Source organism: Belonocnema kinseyi, chromosome 7 (genome assembly GCF_010883055.1).
Source record: "Belonocnema kinseyi isolate 2016_QV_RU_SX_M_011 chromosome 7, B_treatae_v1, whole genome shotgun sequence".
NCBI classification, from domain to species: Eukaryota; Metazoa; Arthropoda; class Insecta; order Hymenoptera; family Cynipidae; genus Belonocnema; species Belonocnema kinseyi.
In genome coordinates this window covers 114,667,301-114,684,296 of record NC_046663.1, presented here as the reverse complement: position 1 = coordinate 114,684,296, position 16,996 = coordinate 114,667,301, and the positions used below count along the sequence as shown (strand labels likewise).

Sequence of the window (16,996 nt, the reverse complement as noted above, 5' to 3'; positions counted from 1 at the left end):
TTTTCTTGATAGGTTTTCCAGAAATTTTTCAACTTTGTTTTATAATTCGTAATTACACATGATAAAATAACACATAATATGATATTATACATTGCTATCGTCTATTTTTGATCGCAGTAGGCCGCAGTCAGCCGTTATTCTTCATTCTTATTCCTCAAGTCTTCTATAGATACGGACCGCTCAACTCTGTTAGTACGAGAACCCTTTCGCTACCTGTTCGTCTTCCTTTCTTTTTGATCCGATTTATCTCGTAATAGTTATTTGTGATACAAGGACCCTAAGTGGCACATTTTCGGCCGAGTACTGCAATTTACAGGAGGCAAGGTGACACTCAGGGATGGAGTGCTCATACTATTTTTTATTACACCAGTTAATCATGACTGCAAATATGTTGCATAGAGTACTAATCTAATAACCCGAGAGGGTCCAAAGAAAGAGTCCGGTAATGTGTGCGGGGCAATAAACCGATACTAAAATATCCTAAGTGCCCTGAATAAATACCCTAAAAATACCATAAGTAAAATTTTTACGGCCTATAATAAAAAGTGATATTTTAGGTATCGTTCACAGTACCTAAAATCGCACTTATGATGGCGATGTCATAAAAACTCATTTTCGACCCTAAAGCTGGTTTCTTCGTTCCACGTCACATTTAAAGTTACGTGTGAAAGGAGGTCTTATTTAGGATAACAATATTTGATGCTTTTATTATCTTTATATTTATATTATGCACTGCGAATATGTACGATTAATCGAATACCTATACAAGCATGGACTTTCTGTGCGATTTAAAATGAATTCAGTCTGCTACTAAATTCTGAAATTTTCTACAATCATCTCGAGCTCTTTTTCCTTTAGAATATCTTTAACAAAATGGATATTTTTTGATCAGGGCGGACGTTTTAATCGAAGAAAAAAATTCCGGTCATTTCCCGGTTCACAAACATTTTTCACGGTCAATTAAATTAGAAAATTTGAACTCTAAAGCCAAACATTATTCCATTTGAATTGATCAATTTAAAATTAAATGCATACAAAAAGCAAAATTGTGGAATTTTAACTTTGACAAATTATATCAGTTTAAGCAATTTTAAGCTAAAAACATTAAAAATTTAATTTTTTGAACTGAACATTTCTTAAATTAAAAGTTAAATTATTTTCATCTGAAATAGTTTAAACACCTTTGAAAAGCTTCAAAATTTCAAAAAAAATTTGAAATGATTTCAAATAATTTAAACGATGTGTTTGTACCGATAATATTCGGATATTCATACACAAGTTTCGGTGCAAAAAGACACAACCTAATTTAAAACAAAATGTAGATTTTTGCATATTTAAAATAAAAAATTGAGAAGCTTTTCAGGAATTGTGAAAGGCTTCAAAAGAATAAAAACATTTTCTTAATATTCCTAGGAAAATTGAAAATGATTTTTCATTTTGAATAATTATTTTATGAGAATATTTAGAAAGATTTTCAATGATTTCCAAAATTGTCGAAAGAGAATCTGGAATAATTTTTTTCCTGCCATTTAAAAAAAAAATCCTGCACACTTTGAAAAACTTCTTAAAAATATTCTGGATTCTCTTTTGACAAATTTGGAAATAATTGGAAATCTTTCTAAATATTCTCTTAAAATAATTATTCAAAACGAAAACTCGTTTTCAATTTTCTTAGGAATATTAAGAATTTAAAATATTTATAATCATTACAAATTTTTATACAAATAATAAGTGTTCAATTGTTATTTAAAACTCCGAATTTAACAATTATTAAATATTTGCTTACAATTTAATCGCATTAAAAGGACAGTAATATATTGCTAAATATTCAATAATTGTATTTTTCTTAATTAAAAATTTTCAAACTGAATGTGTTAAAAATTGAATATTTTAGACTAAAACAATATTTTAGACTTGAAAAAAGCCTTTAATTACGAATATATTATTAGGAAGATATTTTTATATTCAAAATAGTTTATAAAGTTTCAATCGTACGTTTCCGAATCCTTAAATTTTGGACGAATTTAGAATAGTTGTCAAATCAATCATTGTTCAATTTTTAATAGTACAGATTCATTAAAAAAATTATTTATTTATTTATATTTACACTTCATAAAATAAACATGTTTTTCATCCAAAATTTTCAACTCAGAATTTCCGCGGAATGTTGTTCTTCAGCCGAACTCAGCCGAAGTGTTCGAAATTTTTATGTTCGCACCAAAAGTTGTTCCGCTCATTTCCAAAGTTGTCAAACAAATGCACCGGAATGATCGGAACACCAACACCACAGAGCACCTTTGACAAAACGAAAAAGTTCCTTCTTGTCAAAGGTGCACTGTGAATGTTGTTCCGGTCATTCCGGGTTACGGTAATTACGGTGCATGTGTTTGGCAGCTTTGGAAATGAACGGAATGCCTTTTGACGCGAACATAAAAATTTTGAACCGTTCGGCTGAGTGCGGCTCGAGAACGACATTGTTTCCGCGGAACGCTTCTGAATGGTGAACGTCTCATTCCGGCCATTGCGAGATCCATCCATTCTGGTGGATGAACTAGAGGCCCCAATTAAAAATGTCCGTTTTAAGATAAAAATCTAAAATGGAAAATTATTTTTTAAGCAAAAGCTTTTAAAATTACGCATTGTAAACTGAATGAAATCATAATTGAAAATATAACAATACAACTAATTATTTTAAAAAAATGTTAAAATCGATCTTGAAAACTTGTGAAAATCCCGGCCAAACAATAAATTGACAGTCATTTCCCGGTCTCAAAAAATTCTCGGTTTTCCGGTCCAGTGCCCACCCAGAATATACATCGTCCTGTTTTAAACATTTTCTGATATTTTCGTTTTCGACACCGAATCGATAATTATTATTGAAATTGGTTATGGAATAAGATTCTTTAAAACGCATAACAATAAGCAAAATTAAACTTATAGATTCACCCTTTTTTTCGTCGAAAATGCTTCTAAAAACAACCTAATATTTATGATGCCTGAATGCAAAATACAGAAAATCTCTTTCTAAAGCATTTTCTCTTAAAATATATGCAGTAGAATAAAAACAGCGAAAATGGTGCATACTTTAAATAGAAAATCAATCGTCGAAACTGCAAATGAAAAGCGAATTGAACAGAAAATTGAACAATTTAACTGCACTGAAACTAAAACATTTTTCAAAAGATTTAAAATAGACGATCAGTTTTTACAAACAGAACCATCAATATGGTTTCAAAATGAGCATTTCACTAAAGAGCTAGCAATCAACAGTAAGTTACAAGCAGTAAATGATACAACAGAGAGAATTTGATCTTCAAAATGTCACCAATTACCGCCAACAATTTCCTAGTTATAAGAAAGAATTTTTAGCACGCCGTCCATATAAGTAACTAGAGTAACTTACTTTTTCTGTTTTTTTTTTTTTTTTTTTTTTTTTTTTTTTTTTTTTTTTTTTTTCTTTCGGAAACCGTTAGTTGTACTGAAAAAAATTTTAGATGATGAGAGATGCTCCGTGGACATATCTAAAACTTATGTATCACATATATTTTGACATTAACTTTTTAGAATATATGAAATAAAATCGATTTTTAGCGCAGACACACGATTATATAAATATTTAAGAGCCTAGGGGCATTTTTCTACTTATCCAACCGAGTTAAAACTGTAGAGGAATTAATTGTTCATGAATTTGATAATGAAGCGCATCCTAGGTAGTCATTGACAGTAGTGGGTTATGCAGTACTTTTGAAAAAATCACGTTTCATATCGATTGTTAGTGTCAACGTTTATTGACATTTAAAAAACGAAACATTTGAATTCCATGATGGAAAAAAGTTATTTCCAAACGGAAGATCCTAAACTTTTAAATAATATTATTTTTGAAATACGTACAAATTATCTATTAGCCATTCAAATTCAATAATTCCAACTTAGAAGTGCTTAAAAATGTAAAATGTTATATTGGAATCGAAGTCATTTTCAAGAATTACAACAAGGAATTTATTCAAAGAAATAGCGGGGTCATATTTCGTGATTTCTAACTAAGCAAAGATAAGCAAAATGAAGAGAGGGGGGGGGGGGGGGGGGGGGGGGGGGGGGAGTATAGAATTTTCGGAAAGTTGCGTCATGCAGTGTTTAAACGGTTCCCTAGGGTTATGGAAGTTCTCAGAGTAAATTTAGCATAAACATAAACAAAAACAAAAAATATATACATAAATACATACATACATATATCTATAAAGTATTATGAAACAAACCTGCGAACAATACTGCCTAAGAAGTTCCTTCTTTCGCATCCTTCTAAGATTGGATGTACCAGAGGCGACGGAAGCACTAGTAGCTGTAGGGGGAATGATGACCGGCGCTTGTTGGGCCATTTGTGGGACAACAGCTGTTGGTACGTAATTCTCGTCCAAGAACGGTCCTTTGATCTTCACCTTCAACTGGTTCCTCGAATCCATCAACGAGACCTTTGTCACTCCACCATCATTTGGCGACATGATATTTAATCCAGGATTAAGGATATTCAAATTTGGCTTCACATCCTGATCAATTATCTGTTGGTGTTTGCTCGTTATCAATGCTTTTTCAATATCTTCTTCATATTCCGGAATCGGCTGATCTGCAGAGACGCTCGTGAATGAGTTCAGGAGATGATTAGCGTAAGACTGGCCGTGTAGCAACGAGCCTTGAGCATCAATTGAGGAATTGTATGTCCTCATATCGACGGGACCGGGCAGAAGAGGAAGGACAGTATCTGTGAAGGTCTGACCGGAAGCTTCGGACTCAGCGAGAGCTGAGTCGCTGTGCGTGGAAGGCGGCGAAAGCCCTTTATCGTCATACTTCTTGTGCAATCCTGGACTGGAGAGATGTAAATGAATTCCATCACTGGCCCCACCCAAGCTATCTCGCTTCTCGCTAACCTCCGTTGACTTCTTCCTCTCTCTCATAGTTCTCAGGTCGGCAATGTTCGCCTCACTCGTAGAATCCTCATCGGAATCAAAATCGTAGACAGTTCCGACGAGCTTATTTTGAATTCCATCGTCATTGTGCACATGAGATATAACAGCGATTGAACTATGATTACTTCGACCCCTTCCTCGTCCCCGGCCTCGACCTCGACCTCGGTATCCTGCTTGGTGCGAGTTTTTCGTGCCTCTGCCCCGACCTCGGGAGCTTGGTGCGGGTTTCGTTACTTCTTGACGCGGTGATTTCCCGGGCGATTTTGCTTGCAATGAGGTAACCCGCGCGGAAGTCCTGGTGGGCTTCGATGGTGATTTCTTGCCTGGTTGAGAGACCTTCGTTTCTGATAGAGGACCTTGAGGATTCTCTCCGACGGGTTCGGACACATGAGGTTCCGGCACTCGTGACTCTGGTATGTGAGGTTCTGGTACGCGAGGTTCCGGAACCTGTGTTACGGCCTCGTGAAAATCTGGATCTCGAGGTTCGGGAACGTTGTTGAGGAAAGAGATCGGAATTGCTGGAGAGTTGACGTGGGATTGGTGATCCTGAGTGTCGGGTTGATCCGTTTCAGAGGACGGGAGAGGCGCCGGAATAGAAGGCTGATGTGGATGAGGAGGTGGCGGTGTTGTGGTCTTCGTGGGTGAAACCATCGCTGCTGTTAGTGCCATGTTGTGTGAAGATGAGGTAAATGCTGCTGTACACGGAGAAGCTTGGAGGTTGAGCGAGTCTTCTAGTGGTTTCGAAACATGAGGAAGCAATGACGGTGCTGTTGGGAATGGTGCACCAAATGGTGGGGGAAACATACCTGCAAGCAAAAAAAAGGAATAAGAATTCTTGTTCTTTTATCAACATGTTAAGGACTAAGTTTTTTCAAATTAGATTCCTAACATTTCTCGAAAATTAAACAGTCTATATTTTTAAAGATAAAACACCTGTTTCATCTTCCTGTTTTTAAAATTGATTACAATCTTTAAGTGACTTTGTCAAAAAGTTATGAAATTTGAAAAATGGGAATTAAGTAAAAACTCACAAACATCTTTAGTACTTTTTTCAACAATTCAAACTCAAAACAGACTCAAGTTAGACTCAAAATGTCAATATTTGAGAGATCAAGAATCAATGTTGAAGTGAGGATAAATTTACAACTCGCCAGAAGACCTGGAAATTTTAACCACACATTTTAATTTCCCCAATCCAAGCAACAACTAAAATTTTGAAATTGAAGATCAGTCATTCAAAAGCATTCAAAAGCATTAAAAATATTTAAGAGCCCAAAGAATGATAAAAAAAGTTAATTGAATTAAGTAGAATGGAGACTACTTTAGAAGAGTTTAGGGGAGTTCTAAATAACTCATTTGGATTCAAAAGAATCCTCAGAATTCAAAAAATTCAAAAGAGTCCAAAGGACTAATAAAAATAATATTCCATTTATTACAACTGAATGGATAAAATTGTTGACGCTTAAAATTCGCAACTTCTTGGAATCGACCTTCCATTTTCGAAGAAAATGAAATCATACGTATTTGTTATTAACTTTTTGCAACTAAAGTTTAGTCACCTCTTAAAGAATGTTAAAGAAATGATATTCACGCAATAAGTTTTACCCCCCCCCCCCCCCCCCCCCCCCCCCCCCCCCCCCCCCCCCCCTCCCACCTCCTTGCACTGCACCTGGAAAATGCTCATCATTACTTATTTAAAAAAATTCCCCCTGTAAGTCGCGAAAAGTTACTATTTATCTGGATAACTGATACATAAATGGTAAAATTTAGGTTATATTTTTTTTAGCATATTATAATATATAATAATTTATATTTATGTTTTTTATTATAATATTATTAAATATTATAATTATTTAAACAATTATTAATCATTCAATTGCATTTTTTTGACTCCCTTAGACCATTTTAAAAAATTTTTCAGTTACGGTATATATAGCTATTTTCCGGATTGATTTCGTTAAGATAATAAAATACTGGTTAATAAGCGACATAGTATAATATATTCGAAAAACTAGAATTTTCTCTAGCTTTCCCGTGAAAAGGGTGCAAGTGATTTTAATTGTATAAATAATTGCAAGCTGTCTTTAAAAAAATATCAAACTTATCACTCATTAATATGATTGGTTGGACGGATTGCAAGGAGTAATTCAGTCTAAGTAGCGGTTGTCCAGTTTATGGGGGATACAATATGGCAGCTAGCTATTGCCAGCTATTAATCTGTGTATTATTGTAAATTCGTTTTAGAAGTACAAAGTACGTCCTTGAATAACATTGCTCATTGCTATCTTTTTAGGTTATATACACTACCGACCAAAAAGTTTGGTTCACATAGAAAAATCGTTTTTTTTTTGTATTTATCGCTTTAATTATACTGGAGCTAAAAAAATATCTCTTTAAAAGGTTGATTGTTTTCGAAATTCTGTTTAAAATAAGCCCAGGGTAAAGCCAATTTGTCTAGTTTTTAAGTAGATATTGCAAACTAGTGTAAATTTAAATGTTTTCTTAAATTTTCAATAACTTCCGAAATTGTCAACGTTTTTCAATGTTCTCGGGCTCATTTTGAAGCTTTTTCACCGTACCACAACAGCTTACGAGAATTAATCGTAAAAAATGTTTTTTCGAATTGCAAGAACTTGAATTTGTAACAAAAAAGTTCGAAAAATTGAAATATTATTTTTAGTAACAAAAATATTTTTTTAAATATATGAAACATATAATCATTAATTTTCTATGCAATTTCCTGAAAATATATATTTATTTAACTTTTATTCTGATTTTCCTACAGATAAGATGTTTTCAAATTTATCCAACTTTTTTATTACAACTTCAAGTTCTTGCAATTCGAAATATTATTTTTACATTCATCAACTATATAATTTATCCCAAAAAATGACAATTTTCTACAACTTTGTGGCATTATTTCTGGAACATTCTTTTACAAGTGACTAAATTTTAATTTTACAAAAAATTGTAGCATGCTCCGAGTAAAGGGACCTAACTCTGCAGAGCTAAACCTCACCGGATGGGATGTTGAAAATGGTTCGTTCGCAGGTAATAGCGAAGCGAAGTGAACTTTGCAATTGAATATTGAAGCTAATTTTGCAGATAAACGATTTCTGATAAAGCCAGATGAAAGAGGAAGTTGTACACTTAGGGTAGTCTTTATTTACTCTTGGTTGATTTTTTTCTCCAATTTTCTTTTGTCTCATACCTCCCCCTCCTCCTCTTTTGTTTGAATGACTAAAAAAATGATCTCCACCAAATTTGAGCGAAATTGGTTAATATTAAAATGTGGTCCGAAGAACTTAAAGACAATTTAAATTTAAAACTTAAAAAAATACAAGATGACATATTTCTTTGTCTTTCGGTGACAAATTTGCAGGTGCCAATTAAATTGGTACATTATTGTAAAGAAACATATTTCGTGATGCATGAAAGTCAAAATTTGGAAACATTCAAATTCGCGCCTTATACGAAAGACTCAAAAACTCGTGTTTTTTATGCTTTTCGTCCTAAGAACTTCAAATTTTGAAGAAACATCATTTGTATTGTTAGAAAGGGCATGGTTGGAAGTAGATCTCAAAATTTTCACTAAAGTAAAATTGGCGCTTCATCACTATTTTCGAAAGTTACATTATTTTTACAAATTTAAACAAAATATGAATTACAGTTTCGAAAAGGATTTAGTGATTCTCAAAACCACTTGCATGAAAAGTTCGTAAAGCTGCAGTTTAGTTTCCGATGTTGTATTTCATATTTTGTTTAAATTTGTTAAAATTATGTAACTTTTTGAAAATAGTAATGAGGTGCTATTTTTACTTTAGAAAACATTTTGAGCATGAAACATGTTTATTTACAATAATTTAGCCATTTAATTGACTCCTGAAAAGTTGTCACCGAGAAACAGAAATAATGAGTTTGAAAAACAAAATTTGGGCGGTCATCTTTAACTTTTTCAAAATTTTGAATTTTAATTGTCGCCACGTGCTTTCTAATAAATAAATGTGCCTCTTGTAAAAATTTTACTAGATTTTGCTATTAATTGTGGAAATTGTAATTTTTGTTCAAATTTATGGATCCATCATTTTGTAAATTTTGAACAAACAAAATTTGCGTGTATGTATATTTTTTGAATGTAGTCTAAAGATCATAATTGTACAGAGCCAAAGGATTCCGATGAAATATAAAAAATTAACTGCATTTGAAAATTTACGGTACTTTCTCCCATATTAATTGCATAAGAAACTTTGAGTGCTTTGGGCCACATGTTAATATTAACCGTTTTCGCTCAAATTTGGTGAAGATCAGTTTCTTGGCCACTCAAACAAAATAGGGGATTAAAGCAAGAGGAATCGAAAATCGAAAAATAAGAACCACCCTATTGATATCTAAAGGCTCCATGCTAAAAATCAATCATTTATTATAAAACACCAGTAGCTTTTCCAGGCTTAATTTTTTTGTCAATATCCTAGTTATTCTTTTTGGAAATCGATAAAAAAGTTGCTTTTTGAGTATCTGTCAATCTTTATATGAACTAACAATAATAAATTTTTAATAGCGTTTCCTCTAAATTTGGTGAAAATCATTATGGAACCTTCTTGTTCTAGGCCTTCATATTACCCAATTAAAACAAAAACAAAAAATAAATAAAGACAGCAAACCTAATTGGCCACTTTTAAAATTTTTTAAACTCAACTTAACAGAAAGCTTTTGTGCTCCTTCCGTAAAAACAGAGAATCCCTTTACTTGGTAAACTTGAGAATAATGGGTATTAAAATATTAAGTAGTCAATTCTCAATTTACCAAACATACCTCCTCCCGGTGAAGGGTAAGGAAGCGGTGCAGCGCAGGACTGTGGTGGAAAGAGCGACACAGCTCCAGGGTAAGATACTCCAGATTCTGAATATGAATGATATGGTCCTGGATCCATCGAACAAGGAGGAAATGGAATGGGTGGTATATTCTTATATGGAGGAATCGCAGAATGTTCCTCTGTCGACGATGCGGAAGTAATGGATGAAGACGTTGACCGACGAGAAGGTAGCACTTGACTTTCCGCCCAGCGCGTATCCTGCCTCGACATGTTCATATCATAAGGAGATCCATTCTGCGTATAATCCTGCCTAGGATCCATATCCTCCTTCTCTAGACTATGGTCTATTTCGTTCCCTTGTTCTTCCACGTTTGGTAGATTCATCAAGTGCCTGTTGACCATCTCCATAGGTGTGATATCGTCTACCATTTGTCCAGCTAGTTGACCAACTTGTTGATCCATCATTGGCACCTGCTGCATTCTACCATCCGAGTGGGCATCTAAATGCTGCTGATTTCGCACCATAGCTTGCGTTTGCTGCAAAAGTTGATAATGTTCCTGCATGTTTATATTGAGATGCGAATGGACCAACGCTTCGGCGTTGCTTTCAGACATCGCAGCAGCTATATCACTCTGGAATTGTGCAGCATATCGATGATTCTGGCTTTCCATAAGCGCATTCATCGCGTGAACATCGCTAGGATTAAAGGTTTCCATACCGGGAGGTACCCATCGCTCATCTGTTGCTGCTCTATCTAATTTAGGCCTCTCATTCACCACAACTTTCCCGCTTTCGAGATCTTCGTTACCGTAAGGAACATAAGGTGGCTCGCCACTATTCTCATAGCAGGACTTCTGTTTGTTCTCGTAGTTATGGTTCTTGTAGCTGATATTTTCACTTATTTGCCTAACGTCGTTGCTCTTTATTTCGGGTGGGCGTGTCTGTTCTTCCACAATATTTGCTTCCTTTTCTGGCTTGGGGTGATGTTCCTTCGTACTTTCTGCAAGTCTCTCCTCCTTTTTCAGTTCATCATCGCATGCAGGATCCCCCCCTTCAAACTGGTTGGTTGTCGACTTTTTGTTAAGGCCCATCCGAAGCTTTTCTACAAGGTTCAAAGTTTCCCTCGCGCTGTCTTCTTTAGAGTCTTCCTTAAACCACAGTTCGTTAGCAAATTGAAATGAAAGAGGAGGTGCGCGTTCTTCGACGTCTCGGGGTATACTGAAGCCATCGTCATTCACCATTTCATCCGTTATAAGGTCGTGATCAAAGTCGAACAGCTCCGAAACGCTCGGATCTTTACTGCCGTGTTGAGGCGAGAATATCGATCTTTGATTAATTGATCTTCTTCGTTTTTGACTCTCTTTCTCGATAATCTCGTTTACGGTCAGTTTATCAGGAACTGGTTTGGTGAATAGATTTTCGTGTTCTCGTAGCTCCTTCGGTGCTTCTTTATTCCTACCTCGGCTTTCTTGTTGAATACTCGCGACAGCCTCGTCTATCCTCCGATCGCTCGATCTACGATCACTCGATCTTCGGTCACTTGATCTTTGGTCACATGATCGCCTTTCGATTAACCTCTCTGCCTCTGTCTCCGCAGGATCTCTCTTTGCAACCTCCTGTTCCAATTTACTGCAAACTGTGCTTTCCTTTCTCGGGTTATTCTTTTGGTCCTCGTCATTCGAAACTTGATCCGGAATCGGTTTTGACTTCTGCTCCTTCTCGACACTTTCCTGTTGAGTCTTCTGTTTTGCAGCGTCTTTATTCCTGGATAACATATCAAGATGTTCGCGTTTCTCCAAAAGCTTCTCCAAACCCCTGGACGACTTTTTCGTGCTATGCGGTCTCTCAGCTTTCCTCTGGTTTATCTCTTCCAGGATGTTGATCGCGCTCTTACTTGTGGATTTCTTCACTTTCTTGTCATCCGCTTTTAAAAGTATCTCTACTGCCGCCTCATTTCTGCACTGTTTCGGCGACTGAGTCATGCTTTTCTCCTTATCTTTCTCCTTATCCTTGTCTTTATCTTTCTTCTTTGCGTCTTTATCTTCTTTTTCACTCAGCTTCTCTTTCAGTTTCTCCTTATCAGGCTCTTTTTCCCGTTCTATCGACCTTTCTCTACATTCCCTCTCTTCATCGAGTTTCTTCTGGTATTTGTCGTTCACCCTTTTTTCCAGTTTCTTGACCAAAGGCGCCTCTTTGCTACTCTTCTCCTCTTTTTGGGGGGTTTCACTAGATTTTCGCTTTCGAGCTTCAGGTTTTGCTCTACTTGAGGGGCTTTCCTCTTTGTTCCTGGACGTAGTTTGTTGAGGTTTGGTGGGCTGACTCGATTTCTTTGTAGGCTTGGGCCCAGATAAATTTCTTGGCCCATCATTATCTCGAGACCGACTGTGCACACTCTGGTTAGATGATGATGTTGATTCAGGTTGCTGTTGCTCTTCGTGTTGATGTTGGTGCTGTTGTTGCTTTGTTGGTACGGGAAATTGCTTTTTGGTAGCGTCTCGGTGTTCGGTCTTTTTGCTGAGTGGTTGTTGCTCTCTGAGCACTGTGGATCTGCTTGGTTCCTCTCTCTCAGTAGGCGGCGGCTGAAACTCGGGTCCATGCCGCCCGTCGGAAGTTTTAAGCTTCTTGTCCGGCAGCCTTTTGAGTTTCCGCCCCGCCAACTGTGCTTTCTTATCAGCATCAAAGGAATCAGCAGACTTGTTCACCTGACGTTTGACCGGAGTCTTGATCTTGGTTTGCTGACCGGAGTCGCTTTCAGAAGATGTGCTCGAAGAGAGTGCTTGATCCTTGGTCGAATTTCTATCTTCATCAGTATCACTACTGCTTTCCGAAGAACTACTGCAGCTGCTAGAGCTACTACTCTCACTATTGCTCGAGTGCAACGAAGGTGCTTTGTTTTCTTGCACTTTTTTAGGTTTTTTCGTCGACTCTTCCTTCTTCGGAGAATCATCTTTTCTTATCTCTTTCTTCGGAGACTCTTCTTTTCTGGGCTCTTTCTTCGAGGACTCTTCTTTTCTTGGCTCTTTCTTCGGGGACTCTTCTTTTCGCGGCTCTTTCTTCGGGGACTCTTCTTTTCGCGGCTCCTTCTTCTTGGCTGCCTCAGGCGAATCTTTCTTCGGTTTGATCTCCATAGTTTCTGGCTCAGGTTGAGGGGCAACCTTAGCGCCCATGCCACTCTTGATGTGCTCAGCGGCTTTTTTCGCTGCTTGACGTTGCGGAACATAAGCAAGAATCTCAGAACCATCCACGTATTCCTTTTCAAAGTCATATATGTCATTGTTCTTCCCATCTTTACCGCCTCTTCCCTCTCTTTGCTTCCTTAAAGGTGCTTTTTCTTTCGCAGGTTTCACAGGTTTCTCAGGCTTTTCAGGTTTCTCCTCAGGAGTTGACTTCACTGCCTCCGAGTTTTCCACCGTTAACTCTTTCTTACCCTGCGAGCGCTGCATGATTTCGGACGCTTTCTTCGCAGCCTGTCTTTGTGGAACTATAAGCGTAGATGGCGGACACTCTTTCTTCTTTGCAGTCTTCAGATTCTCTTTGTTCTTTACCCCATCCTCCGTATGATCTTGCCGCGACTCCTTGCCAGCATAGGATTTCTGTGAGTTTTTTGAGAGATCCGCGGCCGAAAACTCCTTCACGGCAGCTTTGGTAATTAGAACACCAGCATGTGAAGCGTGCTCCTGCGAATCGGAATCAGAAGAATAGATAGCTGAGATGGAGGTCGGACCATGTCTCGCTGTGGGATTCGCGTTACATGGAGGCAGAAGGTCGTCGCTGTCACTTCCCGATGAAACATCGAGTTCTCTCTCCATGTGCTCCAGTGCTAGCGACCTAGTGCCACTCGTGTCTAGTTTGTCACTTTCACTACTGTCACGGACGGGTTTTCGAGGTCGGTCAGGTGCGCTAGACTTCTTCGACTTTCTCCTGACAGCCTTCGATTTCGTCGAGGCGATCGCTTCCTCTTCGGTGCTGGAGTCTTCCGCTTTGACTTTGACGGCCTTAGACTTGCTCGCGGATTTGTTAAGTGATTTGGCGGGTGATTTACTCGGTGACTTTCCTGACGACTTGATCGGTGGTGGTTTTACGTCTGTCTCACTACTGCTTAACGAAGACGCTTCGTTCGCATACGAGCTCTTTCTCCTCACCGAACCATTGAAGAATATTTTCTTCTTGGAGGCTCCATTGAAGTTCGGTTGAACCTTCTTTTCGTCGCTGGATGAAAGCGTTGGGGACTCCTCGCCCGATATCCTAAGCAGTAGTGATTCTATACTTCGTGGGTAGTCTTGAACGTCTGGATGCGATAAAAGACGATCGTAGATGGAGGGTCCATGGTTAGCCGACAAGACCGCAGCAGCCATGGTAGGTGGCAAAGGTGGACCAGCCATAATCTTAACCTGTTTATGGAAAGTTTGCTCCCGAATTTTCAATAAGGATCGCCAAAGTTTTTCTCGCCTGTTAACCATGTAACAGAGATTTCTCACTCGCTCCAAGTCTTGACGCAATTGGACGAATGTTTTCATCTTCTCATTGTCCGCCGCTTGACCTTGAGCTCGCGCTCCTGCACCCGAGAGTTCGCCACATTGCGGAGCCAAAAGAGGTTTGTTATTGCCGGCCTGTAAAATACAAAATTTAGAATCTTTGATCGAATATATAGAAAATAAAATTGAGGGGGGTTTTAAAAATACGCACCCTCCTCTTTAACTTCCAGTAGTTGTAAATATAGACAATCGCGTCAGGATCAACGTCTAATTGTTGAGACGTTACGTGATTTAGACTCACGTGCTTGTCAAACTCTGCTTCGATTGCTTGTAATCTAGATAAGTTAAATTTGCACCTTAAGTAGAGAATATTTCAAAATATATTTTATACAAGAAATAACTAAACAAAATGTATTTCTATCATATAATTTAAATTCTAAGCTTACTTAGCAGCGCGCGCCTGATTTTTCTCCTCAGAAGTCATCTCTTTACGCTTTCGTTTTCTAGATTCGCCATCTTCCGAATCTGAACCGCCTTTCGTGCTATTATTACCGGCACCTCCTCCAACACCGACTTTATCTTTTGTGTTCGTTCTACTATGCTTCTGGCAATATGACTGTTGAAAAAATTGAAACATACATGACAGTGGTCTTTTTAAACTTTAAAACTGGGAGATTAACATTATTCAAATTAATTAGAATTTTTTAGGGTGCTAATACATTTTTTTACTGGATAACATTAATTTTCGTTTCTACCATTTTTCTTGTTCGAGCTACAGCCGTAAAGTCAAGTTTTAAGATTAAGTTGTTTTAAATTTTATACTGTAGAATGGGCAAATAAATCGTTTAGAAAATACTTGAAATTGATAACTTTCATTTTAGAAATTTTAGGACATTTTTTTAATTAAAGGGAGGAAAAGAAGTAAAAGAGGGAATAGGTAAAAAAGGAGACGGACTGTGAGCCATAAAAAATATTTTAGACCTTACCCTTAATTTGACACCATCATCGGCCATTTCATCCTCGATGATAGCTCTCATCTCAAGGCCATACTTGAAAGCACATGTTACGTGATAAGCAGTCTTGCACGTTTTTATACTGCACTGGATACAGGCGCCAACGCGATCACGACATAGTACGCAAACGAGGTTCCACCGACTTTGCTATAATCAGATATTATTTGCAAGCATAAGAAAAAATTCAGTTTTATTAAACATGATCTTTAGAAGAATTTGGAAGACCAAAGATAAAAATACAAAAACTCACCGGAATACTGGATATTTTCGTAATCGGCTCCATCCTCTCAACGCAGCCGATACTGACTTCCGGAATCCAGAGAGCACAAGAGACATGCGCCCACTCATCGCCAGCTCGCGTACATTTCATTGCACCGCCCATGTTTGGACACAAAACACACACAGTTTTTTGTCGCTGGCCCAAGTTGCACGTTCTGCATAGCCACTGGCCCGCAGGAATAGAAGTGATACCGTAACATGCTTGGTGTACGCAGATGTTACAGGAATCACAGAAAACCATTAGGTTCCCCTCCTCTGAATCGGGCTGTTACGAACAAAGTAATCTTTAAAATTCTTGTCTCATTGATAAAATTATAATGAACAATTTCAAAAAACGATAGCCAATTCCATTTCAAACCAGGCCGATTTTATCCTTTAAGCGGTGGAATCTTTTATCGACCAAAAAATGATTCAAATGTCAATCTTTGTTTAACTAATTAATTTATTCTAATTCTCTTTTTTATGGTAATAAGTATACTAAATATACTAATATTATATTATCATAATAATTTTAAGTAGGGACTAGTATTCTTGCCCATCAAGAGGATAAACATATCTCATTAGTTTCTCGATTTGTACTTCATTTTAACCTGAACTTTCTTTTTCTTTATGTATCATTTTTCCTCTTCAAATTTTTTTAAATGATCCAGCATTATTTTTAATTATTTTAAATAGAAAGGCAGGAATAGTTTTTGAGAATTGAGGAAAGAAGGTTATTTCAATAAATAAATATATACACACAGCTATACACACACACACACACACACACACACACATATATATATATATATATATATGCACACACACACACATTCTCTTGTAGATATTATTGTTTGTCTTTCGCAGTTTTCTTTGGCGAATAGGCAATTCCTAAAAAAGTATTAAAAATTTTGGGCATTAAATTTAGTCAAGTTAATCTGCATTCAGATTCAATAATGAAATTCAGATAATGGGATCTTAAATTTGTACGAATTTACCTTGAACCTGAAAAATAGTTGAGCCTCTGTTGAGTTTTATTGTTTCAACTTTGGACGGAAGTTCAAAATCTTATTCATAGATTCCGAATTTCCGAGATGAACTTACCGATCTGCAAACGTCACAAATGACGTTCTCATCATACTCGATGCCGAGGCCCTCTTCATTTTTGAGGATCGCTTGTATCCTCTGCCAGCAATTAACTTCAAGTTCCTGAATGACTCGTTCGAGTTGTGCCTCGGAAACTGCCGACTGGCCAGCCTGAAGAAATTCGTAGTTCAGATTATTTTTATTTCTCGAGTAGCAACATATTTTTAAAAAAAAATTATGGGGCACATAAAAACAACGCATTAGAAAAAAGGTTCTTTGACAAGAAAGTATCAATATTGACAATTCTACCATTTATTTCGTTATACTTCTAGTACCATGACATTCCTGCAGTGCCAAAAATAAAGGTTTATCCAAGATTACTATCTTTT

General features: G+C 36.9%; 1 protein-coding gene across 3 annotated transcripts in view; it reads right to left on the bottom strand.

Annotated features, from left to right (window-relative positions):
- LOC117177509 (PHD finger protein rhinoceros) overlaps window positions 1-16,996 on the bottom strand; it is a 32,178-nt gene that overhangs the window by 8,466 nt on the left and 6,716 nt on the right. For 2 of the 3 annotated variants that reach the window (XM_033368260.1, XM_033368261.1), the window contains exons 5-11: window positions 16,626-16,778; window positions 15,514-15,807; window positions 15,237-15,410; window positions 14,697-14,866; window positions 14,462-14,585; window positions 9,765-14,385; window positions 4,257-5,767 (exon numbers count right to left, since the gene is read on the bottom strand). In XM_033368260.1, coding sequence (XP_033224151.1) covers window positions 4,257-5,767; window positions 9,765-14,385; window positions 14,462-14,585; window positions 14,697-14,866; window positions 15,237-15,410; window positions 15,514-15,807; window positions 16,626-16,778 — 7,047 coding nt within the window. The remainder of the gene's footprint in view (window positions 1-4,256; window positions 5,768-9,764; window positions 14,386-14,461; window positions 14,586-14,696; window positions 14,867-15,236; window positions 15,411-15,513; window positions 15,808-16,625; window positions 16,779-16,996) is intronic. The other variant, XM_033368262.1, reaches the window with a different exon arrangement.